The sequence below is a fragment of the Narcine bancroftii genome, chromosome 5, assembly GCF_036971445.1.
Source record: "Narcine bancroftii isolate sNarBan1 chromosome 5, sNarBan1.hap1, whole genome shotgun sequence".
NCBI classification, from domain to species: Eukaryota; Metazoa; Chordata; class Chondrichthyes; order Torpediniformes; family Narcinidae; genus Narcine; species Narcine bancroftii.
This window is the reverse complement of record NC_091473.1, coordinates 140,937,239-140,957,473: the sequence shown is the minus strand read 5'-3', so window position 1 is coordinate 140,957,473 and position 20,235 is coordinate 140,937,239. Positions and strand designations below refer to the sequence as shown.

At 42.5% G+C, this 20,235-nt stretch overlaps 1 protein-coding gene across 1 annotated transcript; it reads right to left on the bottom strand.

Annotated features, from left to right (window-relative positions):
* Positions 1-1,542: 1,542 nt before the first annotated feature.
* LOC138764020 (large ribosomal subunit protein uL18A) lies at positions 1,543-19,545 on the bottom strand. The gene is made up of 8 exons (XM_069939253.1): positions 19,438-19,545; positions 18,203-18,272; positions 17,880-17,995; positions 17,634-17,768; positions 14,792-14,994; positions 11,970-12,147; positions 5,177-5,265; positions 1,543-1,739 (listed from the first exon to the last, which is right to left on the bottom strand). Exons 1-8 carry the CDS (start codon positions 19,438-19,440, stop codon positions 1,640-1,642), a joined length of 894 nt encoding a protein of 297 aa, XP_069795354.1. The 5' UTR covers positions 19,441-19,545; the 3' UTR covers positions 1,543-1,639.
* Positions 19,546-20,235: the final 690 nt, after the last annotated feature.

Sequence of the window (20,235 nt, the reverse complement as noted above, 5' to 3'; positions counted from 1 at the left end):
CTGCCCAGTCAACTGCTGTCAGCTCTGCAGTCTTTGAATGGCCTGTTGTACATTTTGGCAGTGGAAATAAACAGGCAGAATACTATTTGGATGGGGTGAAAATTCAGACCTCAGATGTGCAAAGGGACCTGGGTGCCCACCTGCAGTGAAACCTAAACTTTAACGACCAGGTGGGATTGGTAGTTAATGGGCTTCATTTCAAGAGGAATAGTGTACAAGAGTAGAGGTGTTGATGAGGCTCCTTGGGGCACTGGTGAGGCCTCATTTGGAGTATTGTGTGCAGTTTTGGGCCCCCTATCTTAGAAAGAATGTGATGTTGTTGGAGAGGGTGCAGAGATTTACTAGGATGATTCCCAGAAAGCAAGGGCTAATGTATGAGGAACGTTTGGCAGCTCTTGGGTTGTATTAATTGGAGTATAGGAGAATGAAAGGAGATCTCAGAGGCTTTTCGTATTTTGAAAGGCTTAGATAGGGTGGGTGCGGGTAAGATATTTCCCTTGGTGGGTGAATCGAGGACAAGGGTCATAGTCTGAAAATTAGAGGTTATCCATATAAAACAGAGATTAGGAAGAACTTCTTTAGCCAGAGGGTCGTGGATCTGTGGAACTCGCTGCCACCTACAGCAGTGGAAGCCAGATCACTGGGAGTATTTAAACAAGAAATAGACAAGTATCTCATTAGTGAGGGCAGCAAGGGATATGGGGAAAAGGCCAGAAATTGGAACTAGTGTAGAGTGGCTTAATGTCGATTTACTGAACAGACTCGATGGGCCTAGTGGTCTGCTTCTGTACCTTTGTCTTGTGATCTTAAAGTTTTTTTTAATTTAAAATCCCGCATTTGCATGGCAGCATCTATAAATAATCGGCATCAGCCACAAGGGGTTGCAGACTCCAGGAGAACTGGCGCAGGACACCAGAAAACAGGGAGATCACCCCTGCCTGAGAAGCAGCAGCAGAGGAGCTGACCTATGCGATTCTGACCACAGCAGCAGACCAGAGGCCGCTGGTGATTCAAGGGGAGGAACCCGTGGGCTAATGGAGATTGCCGGCAGGGTCTCATGCTGAGCAGTGGATTGCTGGAGACTGGCTCGAATCTGGGTGAAGGGGTTCCGGGAACCAGGACGCGAGGGGATATTGAAGGGTTCCTGATCGTGTCAAAGGTTTGGATCTGGAGCTTGGGTTGCCAATGGCTTGGACTGGACTGCGTGGCTACGGAAGCACTTGAGACAAATCTATGGGCACTCAGTGACTCTGGGGCGGGGGGGGGGGGGGTGAAACGATGACTCTTTTTTACTTCTTCTCTGACTAAGAAGCACTTCAGGCAATTTCTGCTGATGGTGGATCTGTCTGCTTTATAGCAGTCAAAAGTTATTTCATATGACACCGTTATAGTACAATGACAATAAATTGAAACTTGAATCACACGTTCAAAATAAAAAGTGCAATCTTTCATGAAGCTAAACAATTTCCTCTCATCCACCACCTTTTGATGGTGTTTGCCTCACCTGCAGAGGCGAAAACAAATACAAATACAAATACAAGGTTTCATTCATTCAGGCTGATTTTTTTTTTCAAATTTATTTGAGCAGTAAATAGGAATTCCGATGATTTTTTTTTTAAACATTTCTTGAAGGCACCTTTCAACTGGCTCCAGCCCGTGCCTGTGCCCTTAGGAAGCTGCCCTTCTTCTGAGCAACACGATCCTTCCTCTGTTTCAATGACATCTTGGAACGGTTCCACCTACAAGATGAGCACAGAAAAAAAAGAATTAAAATGGTACACGGTCACTTTTTAAAAATGTATTTGGCATGTTCATTTCAATGCACATATCTGCAATTTATCACGTTTTGTTCATGAGCAAAATGATAACCGTTTCTATCATAGAAGCAATCTCAGCAGGTCAAATATAATAGAAAGGCACAAGCAAAATTGAAACATTTGGATTTTCTAGATAAAGAAGTTATTGAAAACACAGGCATCGCAAAGGCTGAAAAACAGTACAACTTCGTACAACATGAAAAACACCGAATGGGAATGCCTTGGATAAAAAGAATGGCTTAGAAAATGAGAAAGTGTTTTGAATAACCAAATTTATAGAGAATGGCACTTCAACCAGGAAACAAATTGAGTTTGTGTTAAAAGGTCAAGGGTTAAAGACAGACAGGCATCATTACAGAAATAGCAGGTTCAGTTTCAGTTACACAGCATGGAAACAGGCCCCTGTGCCCCACTTCCAAGATGACTTTGATGCCCATCTTAAATTATCCTATTTGCCTGCATTAGGCCCATATCTCTCCAAACCTTTCCTATTTAGATACCTGTCCAATTGTCTTATAAATATTGTAAATTGAACCCTCTATCATCTCTCCTGACAGTTAGTTTCATTATGCCACCACGCTGTCCATGGAAAATCTAATCCTTTCTCACCTTAATCCTATGCCCTCTAACTTTTGACTACACTCCCTGGGGGGGGGGGGGGTGAAAGAATCACTTCACATCTACAGTATCTATACCCCCAATTAATTTTTAAAAATCTACACGGTCACACTCCTTAGCTCCAGGGACAATAGTCCATGCCCATCTAATTTCCCCTAATGACTCAAGGCCTCTGATCCTACCAAAATCTTTTGAGTCTTTACTGCATCCCCTCCATCACATTCGAAAGCATAGAGACTAGAACTGAGTACAATGAATCTAGATGACCTGGCAAAGTGGGCCAAGGAATGGAGATGGAAGTTAACTTGACAGATGTGAAATGTTGCACATTGGTGCATTAAAGCCAGTGCAAGTCATCCCTGGTGATTTTTAAAAAAACACATACATCCTGCACGATAACAGGTCATTTTGGCCCACAAGTCTGGCTGCCAAAATGACCTACAACCCACCTGGTATGTTTTGAAGAGCGGAGGAAACTGGAGCCCTTGGGGGAAAACCCACGCAGACACGGGAAGAACAAACAAATTCCTTACAGACAGTGCGGGATTCAAATCCCAGTTCCAAACACTGGTGGTGTTGCGCTAACCACCAAACCAAACTTGCTGCCCTACTGCCTGCAGTGTGTTGTTGAACAGACTTGGGCACACAGCTCCATTGTTCCAGGAAATTTAACAAAGTAGGTAAAAAGGTAAAAGCGGCATTTGACACACTCTACTTCAATCGGGGCAGAGTACAGAGACACCATTTTATAATGGTACAACATGTTTCTGAGATCACTCTCGGGAGGATTGAGCAAGTTCTGATCACTCAGTTACAATAAAGATATCATCCAGCTGCAAAGGGTGCAGAAAAGATTCCTAAGAATACAAGTAAGATAGAATTACAAGGAGAGGCTCAATGCCTGTGAGTGCAGAAGGCTGAGTGGGGACCTTACAGAGGTTTACAAAATTATGAGGGGTACAGCTATAGTAAATAGCCTGTCTTTTTCCAAGCACAAGAGAACTTAAAAACAGACATAGATTTTGGATGACAGAGAAACAAAAAAAAGGGACAAGAGGGTACCTTTTTCAGAGGTTGGTAGGTATATGGAACAAACTCATGCAAGTTCAATTGTATCATTAAGATACACAGGTGGGAAAGATTTAAAGGGTTCAAACTGCCCTCCCCACAATTCACATTCCACCTTAAGCAATCCCCATGCCATAACTGCTCTGTGATTGCTTAAGGTACCAGTGAATGGGAAGAAAAAGGTTTGAAAACCACTATTTTAATCGAACCCAATTGGCTTGTAATGTGTATGGTTTCATAACTCCAAAGGAAATGGGCCAATAACAATTTTTCTCAAGCAAAATATTTCACTTTGGGTGTAGAGCAGTGGCTCTCAACCTTCCCTTCCCACTTCCATACCACCTTAAGCAATCTCTTACTAATCACAGAGCTCTTATGGCATAGGGAATGTGATAGAATGCGAGTTTGGGGGGGGGGGGTGGACAGTTTCAAAACCACTAGTCTAAAAGAATATGGGCTGAATGCAGGTAAATAAGACCAGCATGGATAAGTTGGATCACACAGACAGTTTCCATGCTGGAGAACCAGAGGACCAGAGAACGCCATGTGGTGAAATCAATTTTTTGTACAACTATATCAGAGCGTCCATGAAATATAGAGAAGGATAATTATAAATATTATCAAGCTGGAAAAATGGAATACACAAAAGTGCTGAAGCAACTCAGCAGGTCATGCAGCATCTATATGAAAGGTAACCAATGTTCTGAGCCAGAGCAAAAAGCAGGCAGAGGAGCAGGGGAATGGCAGCAACTTTCACCCCTCCCCTTAATTTTCCCTCAAAGCCACTATCAACTCTTTATTGGTTTTCTCCCTCCCATGTGATTGGTTCTGAATTTATTTTCAATCTGGAATTGCCAATTTGGTTCTTTCACCGTTCATACCCGTTTTCTCTGCCATGAAAAGGGCATTCTCCAGTGGCTTTCAGATCTTTCCCTCTCCCACTGAAGGCCATGGTATTAACCAGTGTTTCTGGCATCTGGGATTGAACTTTAACCTCACTGCTTTTAATCCCATTATAGTATTTTGCTTCCGTGCTGAAAATGTTGAATCTGAAAAATATTAATCCTCTCTCCAGCATTTTAGTACCTTCTGTGAAATTTCAGTTGTCTTTTTTTAAAAAAAAGTGCCAATTCACTCATGGTTCTTTGAGAAAATGGTTTTTAAATGTGCAAACAGCCATTACTTTAGGCTTGGGTACAGCAACTGCCGAGGGCCACTGATTTGTGCAGTAAAAATAACATTTTAAATGGAAAGTTTAACTCAAGTAAAAATGTTACTTTCTCCAAAATACCAGGGCAGGGTTTTTCTACTTCGCAGCTGGAAGAAAACTGAGATCACCTCAATTTCAAATACCAGAGGAGATCCGGTTAAGATGAATGGAAGCGATGTTGGAGGTGTTCTTTTATAGGAGTGGTGATGGAGGCTGGTACAAAAAGGATATTTAGAACTCTTTCAAAGGTACATGGATGCAAGAAACAGTAAGGGTTATGGGTGTAAGGTATGGAAAAATTAGACGGCTGTGCAGTAGATTTATATAGGTCGGCACAACATCGTGGACTGAAGTTCAGGTGTGCTGCAATGTTCGATGTTCATCCAACAATAGCTTTCTTCATTTCACTGAAGGCTAACTAATACATTTTACATCTTGAAAACATTATCAATGAATGTGGTACCTCTTTTTCTTGACTTCTCTCTTGGGCTTCTTCTCATGGACAGGATTTTCTCGAATAGCAGCATGGGCTTTCTTGTACAAATCCTCTATCTATAAAACAATTAATGTTTAGAACTTAGCCTACTTTCAGACATTATCTTATGAGCATCGTTATACATTATAGCTTATATCCCAAATCTTACCAGGCTTAAAGATTGGCTCAGAGCAGAGGCATTTTGTCAGCTTTTAAAATTTTTTTTTTAGACATACAGCATGGTAACAGGCTATTTCAGCCCACGAGGACGCGCCGCCCAATTCACCTTCAACTATCTTTCTTCTTCTTTGGCTTGGCTTCGCGGACGAAGATTTATGGAGGGGGTAAAAGTCCACGTCAGCTGCAGGCTCGATTGTGGCTGACAAGTCCGATGCGGGACAGGCAGACTCGGTTGCAGGGGAAAATTGGTTGGTTGGGGTTGGGTGTTGGGTTTTTCCTCCTTTGTCTTTTGTCAGTGAGGTGGGCTCTGCGGTCTTCTTCAAAGGAGGTTGCTGCCCGCCGAACTGTGAGGCGCCAAGATGCACGGTTTGAGGCGATATCAGCCCACTGGCGGTGGTCAATGTGGCAGGCACCAAGAGATTTCTTTAGGCAGTCCTTGTACCTCTTCTTTAGTGCACCTCTGTCACGGTGGCCAGTGGAGAGCTCGCCATATAACACGACCTTGGGAAGGGGATGGTCCTCCATTCTGGAGACGTGACCCACCCAGCGCAGCTGGATCTTCAGCAGCGTGGACTCGATGCTGTCGGCCTCTGCCATCTCGAGTACTTCGATGTTAGGGATGAAGTCGCTCCAATGAATGTTGAGGATGGAGCGTGCTTCAAATGGTGGGAGGAAGATTCAAATGAAGCCCCAATCGCTGGCGCTGTAACAACGTTGCACTAACCCCATTGCTAACTGCGCTGCCCAAATCATAAAAAAACTGAAGGACCAAAAGAAGTTTGTGATGGCAAACATTTTGCAGACTGAGAATGGTACTGGAACCACATCCTTTTTGAGATTTGCACAACATGGATAGTCAAACAGCATCGAAAGAGACCCATCAGAACACACTGTCCATCCATTTTAATTCCAGCTACACACAGCTGTGGCTAATCGAGATGCAAAAAGTCTGTAGGGGGAGGGGTTGAACCCTATCAATCCCCTCAATTTTATACGAATCTATATCAGGTCTTCAGTCAGCCTCTTCAGCACCAGGGAAAACAAATACACCCTGTTCAGCCTCTCCTTACCATTCCAATCCATGTAACATACTGGCAAATCTTCTCTACACCCTCTACAGTACAATCCCATCCTTCCCAGAAGTGCACACAAAATTCTGCGTATCTAACCAACATTTTGTAAAGATGTCACAAGACATCCAACTATTACATTACAAGGAACATGAAAGAAAGGCCGTGGATGTTATCCACATGCACTTTACTAAGGCCTCTGACAAGGTCCCACAGGCAAGGTTAGTCAGGAAGGTGCAGTCGCACAGTATTCATGTTGAGGAAGTAAAATGAATTCTACATTGGCTTTGAGAGAGAAGCCAGACAGAAGTAGTAGTAGTAGATGATTGCCTCTCTGAGTGGAGGCCTGTGACAAGAAGTGCACCTCAAGGATCAGTGCTGGGGTCCTTGGTTTGTCATCCATATCAATGATCTGGATGATAATTGGTAAATTGGATCAGATGATACAAAGATTGGAGGTGTAGTGACAACAAGGAAGGTTTTCAAAGCTTGCAAAGGTATCTTGATGAGATGGAAAAATAGGGTTCAAATTGGCATAAGGAATCAAATGCAGACAAGCACGAGGTGATAGATTTTGGAAGGACAAACCAAGGTAGGACATACACGGTAAATAGAAGGGCACTAAGGCGTGCATAAAAACAAAGGGAACTTAGAATTCAGAAACACAATTCCCCAAAAGTAGGGCCAGAGGTAGATAGGTTTGTAAACTTTCATGAATCAAAATATTGAGTAAATTTGGGATGTTAAAGTTGTACAAGACATTGGTGATGCCAAATTTTTGGAGCATTGTGTGCAGTTTTGGTTACAGTGGACAGAAGTTAAAGAATTTCATGTATGTTACATTCTAAATGTAGTATTATGTGACAATAATGGAACCTTTACCCAACTATATGAAAGATATCAATAAAATTGAAAGCGTGCAGAGATTTACTGGAATGTTGCAAGGATTCCAGGAACTGAGTTACAGGGAAAGATTCAACAGGGAGATCTGATAGAGGTATACAGAATTATGATGGGTTATAGATCAGGGGTGCGCAACTTTTCAATTTTTAATTTAGGTACGGTAACAGGCCATTTCAGCCCACCAGTACGCACGGAGGTGGGGGGATAGGTTAATTGGATGGTGTGGACCCGTGGGCCAAAATGGCCTATTACAGTGTAGTCTGTCTAAATTAAAAAGTAGAAGGTTGCCCACGCCTGGTATAAATAGAGCAAATGTAAGTAGGGTTCTTCCAGAGGTTAGGTGAGATACAAACCAGAGGATATGGATGAGGGTGAAAGGGGAGGTTTAGAGTACACATTAAGGGGAACTTTTTCACGCAGTGTGTGGTGGGAATACTATACTTGTGTAATAGTAGAGGGGATTAGAGGGCTATGGACTAGGTGCAGGTCAGTGGGATGAGGCAGAATAATAGTTTTGCTGAGTAGATGGACCGAAGGGCCTGGTTTCTGTGCTGTAATGTTCTATTCTATGCCCCATCCAATGAAGGAAAGCGCAAGCAATATGCATTCTTCATCACGTCCACCTGTGCAGGGATCTATAGATGTACCCAAAGGTTCCTCTGTTCAACATCACTCCCTAGGGTCCTCCCACGTACTGTGTACATCCTATGTTCTTTGCCCTCTTAAAATGTGTCATTTCATTCATCAGGATTAAATTTGATGTTGCCATTACTTTGCTCAACTTTCCAGCTGATCTCCTTGCCGTAACCTTAGACAATCTTCCTCACAACACAAAGTTTCAAAATTCACCAGATACTCAGCTGGGAAGCAAAGCAAATATATCAACCTACTACTACATATAGCAGGACAATACTCATTTACTGCCTTCACAATGCATGGAATTTAATCCAGAGACGTAGAGGTGATGCAATATGGCCAAAGGGCAGCAAGACCACAGAAACTCAATTGTAGTTTGGAAATGTGCCAGTGAAGAGGGACCTGGAAACTCAAGACATGGATTGTTGAGAGCACAAGACTTGTTCAGAAAACACAACAAGGAAATCAGACCACGACTAAACCACCTGGACAGTCAAGACTGCCCTGCCATTCAATATGATCATAACCATCCATTCCTTGTCTACGCCTGGTCTGTGAAAATTAATCTACCTTACCTCAAATATTTTTAATTATCTGGTCTCCACAGCTTTATGGGTTAGTGCATTCCAGAGATTGCAGAAAAAAAGACCATTCAACAATTTGAGAGAAACAAACCTTCTGTTCAAGCAACAGCACCTCCAAACCAACCGAACAACTCCGGTTCATCATTCAATTCTTCAATCAGTCAGCAATGAAGCCTCCTCAAGCCACTGTAACCCCTCAACCACTAACTCAAAATTTCCAGATCAAGTGGATACCGTCATAAATATTTAAGTCAGTGGTTCTCAACTGACTGAATAAAATAGTTCGGTAACAATTGGGTCTAAAGCAGTGATTCTTAACCTTCCCTTCCCACTCACATCCCACTTTAAGCAATCCCTTACTAATCTCAGAGCACCAATGGCATAGGGATTACTTACTGGCATGCGAGTGGGAAGGGAAGGTTGAGAATCACTTCTTTCGACCCAATTGTTACAGAAATATTTTACTTGAGAAAAATTGTCATTTGACCCATTTCCTTTGGAGTTATGAAACTGTGCACATAACGAACGGTCAATTAGGTACGATTAAAACAGAGGTTTTCAAACTTTTTCTTTCTACCCACACACCACCTTAAGTAATCCCTCACAGAGCACCTATGGCATGTGAGTGGAAAGATAAAGGTTGAGAACTACTGATTTAAGTAGACCGTTAATGCCCTTAGTTATAATTAGGGATAAAACTCAAGATCACACATCTGTTTTATAAAAGACTATTTCCATACATGAAACAATCCATCCTTGCACAACTCCACTACCAAACTCCCTTCCCTGACTCTCAGATAAGGATACCACTGGAAATGCCAGCATTTATTGATATTCATAATCCCCCTACAACCAAGGCAACGTACTCATCTGCACTAGGTGACTTGCAACCCTCCAAATCTCTACTCCCCAGTTGCTCATTCTCACCAAATTCAATTCATACCTCATCACAATATGTATCAATCTAATCAATATTGATTTAAAAATATTCAAAGATTTTTAAATAGAGTCCTAAACCACCTCATTTCTTTAACTTCAATGAGTCAAAAAAAATCTGCTGGTAAAACTCAATAGGTCAAGCAGCAACAGTGGGGAAAGAGGGCATTTTCAACATGATCAAAACTTTTCAACAAGACCACTTCCAGGCACCCCCACTGCTTGATCAAGATTGTTTTTTTGCCCAAGAACCCAAAATCTGCAGTCGCTTGTACCTCAAGATTCAATTTGTCATAGTAATAAAACAGTGCCCTATTACATGAAATTTCCTTTAGCCTGCTGCAAAGCAAACAGATTCACCACCGGCAGAAATTGCCTAAGCGTCTCTTACATTTCTTAGTCGGAGAAAGAGAAGCAAGATTCCCCCCAGGGTCACCAAGCATCTGTAGATTCGCTTCCATATAACCACTTACAGCACAGAACAGGCCAGTTCGGCCCTACTAATCCATGCCGTAACAAATTCCCACCCTCTCTGTAGCCACCCAGAGTCCAGTGCAAACCACTGACAACCCAAGCTCCAGATCCAAACCTCCGACATGGTCAGGGACACTTTGGCGTCCTCGGCACCTTCTTGCATCCCAGTTCTAATACCTTGCATCTCTCCTGCCTGTTCGAGCCAGTCTCCAGCAACCCAGCTCAAGTCTCCCAGCAGCAATCTCCAGCAGCCCACAACTATTGTGGGTTCCTTGCCTCGAATCACCTGCAGACCACCACAGAGCCCCCTCATTGGTCCACCCCCATGGTCACAATCCCATGGGTCATCTCTTCCAGTTCTTCCTTTCAGATGGGGGGGGTGGTCTTCCCATCCCCTGGTGCTCTACTCCAGTCCTCCGCTTCTCCAGAGTCTGCAGCCCCTCATGGCTGCTAACAATTAACAGGCACCATCATCTTGGGCAGACCCTGAGGTCGCAGAATCTCAAATAAAACCGTTGGCTCCCTCAACGGGCCATTCAAAGCCCGTGCAGAGCCGACAGAAGTCAACTGGGAGGCTGGCCCCCGCGGGAGGACTGCATTTCCACTTCCCGCAGGACTGCACCAGCACAACTGCTACAGCGGCTCTGGCAGCACCACCATCTTTTGTACCTTGTACCAAACCTGTATTTAATGAAATGATGGAAGAGCAGCATCTACAGAAGCAAAAGGGAAAGTGTAGAAGGAAATTAGCCAGTTTACAGAAGTGAGAATCAGAAGCTGGGAGGTGAGAAGTAGAATAATTTTGGGGACAGGTGGGGGAAATGATGAGCAGTGAACCAAATAAACCTAGTTAAAAATGTATGCGGGTGATGGGCAAACAGAACCAGGTTTTTGGAGGGGGTGGGAGAAAAACGCCACAGGAAAGACAGAAATTAAAAATCAATACAGGAAATGTGGATTATCCAAAATTGAGAAGATTAATGTTCATACAATTGGGCTACGTATGAGCTACCCAAGCAGAACGTGCTTGTGTTCTCATGACATTGAATACCAAGGACAAGTTGCTGTGAGAACACGAGTTAATAACATGCAATCAGCACCTGCAGTCACTTGTGCCTCCAAACGTGCACGAGTTTGATCCTCAGAATAGTTCTATAAATCATTGTATCAATATCCAACAAAGAACATGTACCCTCATTGTATCATCTAGTCCTGCAAAAATGTGACATTCAGGCAAGCAGTGCCTAACCTTTTATCCAGGATCGTTGGGACCGAACACCGAATCTTCCAGATTTCAGAATCATTTTGATTTCTGTCTCTTTAAGCTCACCCCATTTGCGCTGTTGTCTCCTCCCCATCGCCTGCGTTGCGCTACCATCTCCTCCCCACTTCACCCACCTGAGTCGTGGTGCCACTGTCTCTCCCCCCACCCCCCCACCGCTGTACCAGCACCAGGGAAATGGCCCCTTTCTTGGTTCCCCTGCTCTGGCGCTGGTACAATAGGTTCAGCTGTATGGGGGGGGGGGGGGTGGGAATTATGGGCAGCAACGACAGCCATTGACCCGCCACCACCGGGCCAACTGAAAGTGCCGCAACGCTGGATGGATGTTAGTATTTGGCCATTCAGATGCACTTATAAAGTAGCAGAATTTCACAGGATATTCCAATAGGAGTTGAGCGAGGGACATGCTTGATGGTTAGGGTACTTATAAAGTAACGATACCACCAATTAGCGACATGGAACGCGACGGGATACACAGGAATCGAGTGAGAGTTGTATCAGGTCATGTTTGATGCCAAACTCCATCTTTGATGAGCAGATGTTATCTACCAAAAACAAAGCCCATCTTTGGAGGTTGCCAGTTTTCAGAATCCCGGATAAAAGGTTAGGTGCCTGTATCACGATTTTCCTTCAACATTCTCAACACCACACCTTTCTGACAGAGACCTGATCATTATAAATCACCTGCAAACAGGAAAGTTATAGCCATTCCTTACCATGTCAGCTGTGATTCCATGTTTGATGTACTGAGAAAATTGCTTCTTGTAGATATCTTCATCCTCATCTATCAGGTAGCGCATGTATTCTGCGATATTCAACCCAAAAATATGTTTACGGTGGACTTCAGGATTGAACTCCTTGCTCTCACAGTCATAACCAGGGAATCGCTTAGTGCTGAGAAATTAAATTGCATTAGCTGTGAGCATTCCACTTTCTCTACACAAGATATAGTTATTCTGCATGCATCCCAATCCACTCTTGGAAGAATGTATGCATCAAAAGACCAAGATATTTGAAATTTATCTAACTTCGCTTCACAAATACTCGAATCACAAAATTTCACTTTATGGTAACTTTCCCCTTTAATTGCTCTTTTTGGATTATCTCGAACTCTAATTATCCAAAAATGGATTCACCATAATCTTCATTTATGAAAAAATGTTTAAATTTCAGATAAATGAGGATATCTAAAACAAATGAAAAATCCTCATTTATCCAAATTTTTTTCAGAGCCGAAATGACGTCACAAGGTGAAAAAAAACAATTCACTTGACATGAAATTAGAACAATGATTGTCCTTGTTTCTGGTAACTCTCTCTCCCCCATTTTTCATTTTTTTTAACCTTCCCCTTTTGGTTTTTCTCCCCAACTTTCCCTCTCAAACTGTGTGCCGCTGTCTCCCAGGTGCAAGCGATCGGAAGAATCCACTGTCCCAGCGTCCTTAAGGAGAACGGGCTCCCGGGCAGGTGCAGGGACCTTGGTGGGGTGGTATCAATAATCGGCGGTGGCCAACATTTGTTTGGTGAGAATTAAACATTTTAAAGCTTAAAAAGCCTTCCATTGTTGTTTAAACATTGATATAGTTTGCTATTGCTACTGGGCTGTTTTTTTTTAAAAAAGATCAGTTTTCAAAAAAAAACCATTTTGGGTAATCAGAGTTGCACTGTGTATTACTACCTTCAATTTAGAGCAAAATTTTTATCTTTCACTTCATTGATAGCCAGACATGCAATTTTGATAAAATGGAAAGTTAATACCCCACCGACACAGTGGCTAAATGATATTATGTCTTACTTAAATCTAGAAAGAAATTAGATTTGTCATTAAGGACTCAAATATTAAATGCCAAAAGACATGGGGCTCATCTATGGACTACTATCATAATCTTAGATTTACCATTGTTCAGGAATCTTGGCGCATGTTGTCCCTTTCCAAGAAGGTGTTACTTGAGTCATATGTCATTTTTCAATCTTGCTTAGAGGAAGGGGTTTTGAAATGTTTTTGATTTTTTTCTTTCTTATTTTTCTTTTGTGTTTATTTTTGTTGTTATGTTTTTATCTCATGTGTTCTGGATTCCTTAATTATCATCATATTTGAACTTTTTTTTCTAATTTTGGAGGACATTGTATAATTGTACCATTCAATTGTTTATACTTTAAATGACAATAATTTTTTTTTAAAAAAGGCCACGTTTGCCTTTATGATAGGTATTTCGCCTTTACAAAAAAGAAAAACCAGTGGCTGCAGGGCTGTCTTCCCAATTCTGTTAAGTGAAATTACACTGTACATAAATTATTTCTACTTTATACGGGCTGTGTATTTATATCATTCCTGCTTTTACTATATGTTAGTGTTATTTTAGGTTTTATGTGTTATTTGGTGGGTTACTTTTTGGGTCTGGGAACAAAAATTTTTTTCCATAGATATTTCACCATTTTGGCTTATGAAAGGTTCTGTAGGAATGCTAGTTTCGTAAAGCAGGGTATTCCTGTACAAGTATCCTGCAAGAACACCATTTGTTCTAGTTTGAATGCCCTTAAACAATATCGATGATATCCTTTCAGACTTAGCTGGGAACCTCGAATGAATCCCTGACCCTTTCACTGCTATCTGAATACCTGGCATGAACCCCTAAACTCTGTGGGAGTCACTGCAGCAAAGAATCAACTCCAATTCAGTGCAAAAAGGTTGTGCACGAAAGCTTGTGTGAACAGCGCAGCAGAGCTCTGCATGGAGATGGATGGCTCAGGACTGCACACTGGCTTGCATGCCATTGCTGAGGTTTGGTATTAACTGCTTCACATTTGAAAATACCACACAGATCCTGAAATCTGCCCCACCTGGTTCTCCCAAGACTGGAGATTTATCATTGATGGGAAGCTTTTCTGGTGGGATGAGCTGTGCAGCTAGATAAACATTTCCAAAAGGTGATGATAATCAACCAAATCTAGGCAGTTTGCAAGACACATCCAGTTCCCACCAACTCATATTAGCCAGTGCAGCCCCCACGTGCCTTTATCTCAGCACTAAGCAGCCACACTGCAGGAGTTGTTCAATTACACAAATCCCCACCATCAGCATACTGTGGACACATGTCAGGTCTGAGTACAGCACTCTCAATAATGCATCTCTCCAAATTTAAATGAAACCCATCAGCACCATCTCCACTAGCTTTAAGCTTCCAGGGCCATATCCAAGTGCAAAGATACTAATGTAAAATATTATAAAATAACTAGCACCATTCACTTCAGAAAAAAATTAGCATGTGAATTGGGTAAAGGCAACAAACTAAGCCTGTAATATCATTTTGTCACAATCTATCCATTTTTCTTCTGAGCAGGATGGCATACAAGGACACGAATTAGTGATCAGCCAATTTCACAGTTCTACAAGTATCTAGGTTTGGTCTTTTGAACAATAATTCTGTGATACTTAATAACTTTTGAACAATAATTCTGTGATACTTAATAATGAACTAGAAGCAACAAATAATGAAATGCTACTGAAACCAAAACCTAACTATTAATATTTCTCATACCTGTGTGGAATAGATAAGCCACCATCGACTGCACCCTTCAAAGCTCCGAAGACTTTATTGCCTGTGGTGGTTCTGGCAAGCCCAGCATCCAGGTAGCAAGTGAAAGCACTGGGCTGTCCATCAATACTTTCTACATTATATTCATCGCCAGTTACATCCACCTGACCCTCATAGATCTTGTCCAGCCCAAACTTGTTTAGTAGCTTTAAAAATAAACAAATAATTGTGAGAAGTAAAACATGAAAGTCAGTAGACCCAGTGGTTGAAGTAAAAACACAATGCTGGGAGAAACTCAGCAGGTCAGTGTAAATTATAGAGCTAAGATAGAAATACAAAATAAAAGTTTCAGGCTTGAGCCCTTCTTCACCTTGATGCACTGTTTGACCTGCTGAGTTTCACCAGCATTGTTTTTATTTTAAAATAATTCTGAGCCCACTTTGTTGAAAAGTCAAACCACTGGTTAGACCTTACCTTGACTGGAAAGGGCCCCAATAACTACATTTTGGATAACTATATTACAAAGTACATGTTTTGTGTGAAATAAGCAAGGATCAAAATCACGACTCTATACATTGGGTTGGACGGCTGTCCTCTATCAATTCTCATAACCTAAACTCACAGGAATTTAGATTCCTTGGCCTTTTTGCCTTGAACTATATGGAAAGTGACATATCCACCTTGCAAGAAAGTTGTACCCACGTGGCATAATGTAGCAAACCCAACAGGTGTCCTTGCACAGAAGCAGAGCCTGGAGGTGGAAGAAAACCAGTCACTGTACCTGCAGAACTCATGTTTTGCATGACCTAGAATCCAATGCTGTAAGGAGTTTGCTTCTCTCAGTGACTGTGTGGGTTTCCCTCGAGTGCTCAGGTTTCCTCCCACTCTTCAAAACGTACCAGGGTTATAGGTCAATTGAGTGTAATGTGCAGAAAGGGCCTGTTACTGTGCTGTATGCTTAAATTTATAAAATTTAAATTAGTAAAGTTGGTCAATTAGCATTGAAGCTGGCCCGCTCCTGCTCCCCCTCCTCACTGCCTAGTTGCTGTCTCCTGCTACTCATTTGCCCTTCTATGCCTCGAGACAAAACATGTCAAGTCTTCCCAGAATTTGTTGTCTCATGCCCATAATCATGCAAGTTGATCTGCCCAAATACCAACCCATTTTTGATCAACCGTGGTCTTCTCCGCAACCCCAACTCTTCACTCCACCCAAAAGCAGTGCCTTCCAGCACACCCCAAGCACAAACACATACCTGATTTCCATTAAAACTCCCTTACATGAAGTCTTTAGTCCCTGTCCCCAACAACTTTTGAGTAGATGTGAATGTTTCCTTTGGTGGGTGAATCCAGGACAAGAGGGCAGTCTTAGAATTAGAAAGCACCCATTTAAAACAAGACAAGGAGAAATTTCTTTAGTCAGAGGTTCGTGGAATTAATTTCCACATACACCTGTGGAGGCCCAATTATTGGGGGAGTTTAAGGAGATTGATAAATATCAAGGGAACTTGGATGTGAGAACGGTTTAGCTCGGGGTGAAATGCGGAGCAGACTTGATGGGCCAAATTGCCCACTTCTGTTCCTTTATCTTGAACTTTTCTGTGTCCTCATATTTGATTTAAACATTTCTGAAAATTCTTCTACATTGAAAGCACTGCACAAACCCAGGGTTACTGTTACTGGCAGCAGAGGTGTTTGGCAAGGTTTAAAAAAAGTCAATTTGATAAAAAAAAACATTTTACACATTTAAACTTTATAGCAGTTCTCAAAACCACCATAAAACCAACACCTCAAAATTTAGATGTTGCAGACTTTTGTCTTTCTGACAATCACCAAAGGTTTTGACTAGAGATAAATATATACATACAAAATAAAAGTCTTTAATGATTTCGGACACAGAATCCATCCAAAGAAAATTTTAAGACTAGATGATTTCCTGAAAAGTAATTAACGACAAAAGGACTTGAACTTTCCCAACTTAAAGAGAATCCAAGAACTTTTCAACTGAGACTGCTGAATGGCGGATGAATTGTAAGAACTCCCCAAGACTCCACTATTAATATTTGACACATACACACACCTAGGAATAATGGTTCATTGTACTTTGAAAGTGGAATCTCATGTGGTGAAGAAGGCTTTTGGTATGTTGGCCTTTATAAATCAAAGCATAGAATATAGGAGTTGGGAAGTGACGTTGAGACTATTCAAGGCATTGGTGAGGCCAAATTTGGAATAATCTGGGCAGTTCTGGTCCCCAATTTATAAGAAGGATATCAATTAGGTAGTGAGGGTGCAGAGATTTACTAAAATGTTGCCTGGATTGCAATATCTAGAATACAGAAAAAGATTGAGTAGACTGGGCCTTTATTCATTGGAGCGTAGAAGGTTGAGGGGGGGGGGGGAGGGATTTGATAGAGGTATTTAAAATTATGAGAGGGTAAAGTAGATGTGAATAGGCTCTTCCCCTTGAGGGTAGGTGAGATTGGAATGAGGGGTCATGAGTTAAGGGGCAAAAGTTTAGAAGTAACATGGGAGGGAACTTCTTCACTCAGAGTGGAGGCTGAGAGGTGGTTGAAGCAAGGTCAATTTTGTCATTTAAGGAAAAGTTGGATAGGTGCATGGATGTGAGGAAATTGGACGGTTACGTGCAGAGTAGAGTTAAGTGGGACTAAAGGAGATCACAAATCAGTACAGACTAGAGGGGCCAAGATGGCCTGTTTCCATACTGTAATTGTTATATGGATATGGTTATATACTTGACTGTATGTGTGTTTGCACTGTGGACTGAAGAGCAGTTTTGTCAGGTTGTACTCATACAATTGGATGACAAAAAATCTTGAACTTACCCTACGGGCAAGAAGTAGGCCAGTGCAATAGGATGCAGCATAGTTTGCAAGTCCAACTTTTATGCCATACTTCGGTAATTCATGGCCATATGCAGCACACACAATTATATCGCCTTCAATCTTTGCATATGCAATCTGCAAGGGAATTATTTTGTTCATCAATGCAGAATACAATAAAACTTGCCAACTTTAGTAGATTCTACTCTTCCTCCTGTATTCCAGCATCTACGATTCTTAAATGCTCACCTGGCATATGATGTCCCGGTTTGTGAATCGTACAATCATCCGATACTTGGGAGTATTGTACTTGTTCTTATCTTGTACCACCAAGCGTTTGCGTGCAAAGTAGTCAGTCTTTCCCTCTGGAGAGAGGAGAAAAAACATTTAGATATCCCTCTTATGTAGAGGTTCTCAACCTTTATCTTTCCACTCACATACCACAGGAAGCTTACTAATCCAGAGCACCTATGGCATAGGGAATACTTAAAGTGGTATGTGATTTGAAAGAAAAAAGTTAAGAATAACTGCTCAAATGGCGGACAGAACTTGGCACATTAAAGGACAATTACCTCTCCTCCTCCTAAACTTGACTTGGTAACGCTTGAAGTATGCTTTGCTCTTCACGACTTTAACAAAACCCTATGGCAGAGGAAAAAGAACATGTTAAAACAATATAAAAGAGGAACATGATTCAACATCATCGTTTACATCCTCCCAGACAAGTAGCGTCGAATGGATCTGTGCAATTCAAATGTCCCACATGTATCTGATCTATAATCCTTCAAACCCTATCTGCACCATAATTCAAAATACCTTTGTCTCAATAGATGAGCATTCCACACTTCAGCTCACCTCACACTGAAATATTTATCTACATTTTCAGTTATTTCCAATTTTAACATTTTCAAAAAGCTCGTAATCAGCCGCCTTTGTTCCATCACTCAAAAACCTACCACTTTCATTTGCACCAACTCCTCCGGTCCATTTTACCCAATTAACCAGTAACCTCATTTGTAGGTATTCTGCATACCTTCAAATGCTATCCACGGTTTGGGCCTCATTTTTCCCCTCTCGGTTCGACAACTCGCCAAAATACGCACAATTAATTAAACGTTCTCCTCTTGCATTCCAATATTTCAACATCCAGCAGGAGCTTTGATTTCTCCTGCTCACTTGCAGTGAAATTTCCCCCACTTTTTTTTTGAAGGCCAAAATTCCCCTCTTTCACCAAACTTCTCCCAAACACCCCACAGAGGTGTGGGGGGGGGGGGGGGGGGGAATCAGCGAGATTTTTTGGGGGGACGTCCTGGGTCATTCCCCAACTTAAAACCGGCTGTGTCAATAGGACCATGGATGGAGAGAAAAGGTCCAGAAATCAGACGGTAACGACACAATTGCAACCAACTTAACAGGGCCGAACATCTGACAAGGGCTTGACATCAATGGTTGAACCTGAAGCATGAACTTCTTGCCCAAGGCCTAGTCGGCGGAGCGCCTGAAGGCCGGTAGATTTGCACATGAAGTCATTAATAATGAGATGGGGAGGGGGAAGGGGATAAATAAATGAAATGCATGACCACGAAGAGCCCACCGAGCAGAAGAGCCCGGGTTCCTGGCCGGGATCCCCGCCGCCTAGAGCAGCCCCAATGGCCACGTTCGATCGGCCTCCAACCACCTCGGAAGCGACCGAGAATCTGTCGCCATCCTGCGCGCCGCCACCCGCCAGCCTCCTCCTGAAGCCCTCCCGAGACCCCCACGGCAGTCAACCGCGAGCCTCGGGGGGGATTTGGGGGGGTGCACCCACCATTTTGAGCGGATTTCACTCGCGATCACCCGGGACCCAGGCGGTTTTCACAGCCAGGCGAATTCCGCCCCGCCGGAAAAAAAGGCCGCGCATCGTGCGCATGCTCGCGACGTCGGGAGCCGGGAGTCAGCGCGGGTCGGAGGCACCTCGGCGCTGCCGAGCCTGGGGAGGGCACCGCCCCCTGCCGGCCAGGAGGACGCTGGGAGCCACACAGCCACACTGAAATTGGGGATTGGTGCAAAGAGAGTGATGGTGGTGCGCATCTTGACTTTTTTTTTGCATTATTTTTATTTATTTTGTAATGTTCATGAATAAATTCTTATTCTGAATAATAGGGAACTCTCAATAAAGGGTCCTGTTCCAAAACAATGGCCATGGATGTCACATGACCTGCCACGTTCCGCCATCATCTCATTGCTTGACACTGAAAAAGAATGCTCCTCTCTCTCCCTCTCGCCCACACGCATATTTAATATTTCAGATTTACTGTCAGAATACATACAAGGTTCCATTATTGTCACGTAACACTACGTTTAGAATGTTCTTTGGCTTGGCATCGCCGACGAAGATTTATGGAGGGGTAAATGTCCACGTCAGCTGCAGGCTCGTTTGTGGCTGACAAGTCCGATGCAGGATGTAACGTACATGAAATTCTTTAACTTTGTCTTCATGGGAACAACAATTCATGCAATCTGGACATGTGAGAAAGTAGAAAAATTTTGGGAAGATCTCAATCAGATATTAAATAAAATAACAGAAAACAATATACCAAAGAATCCAGAGATCTTCCTCCTAAGT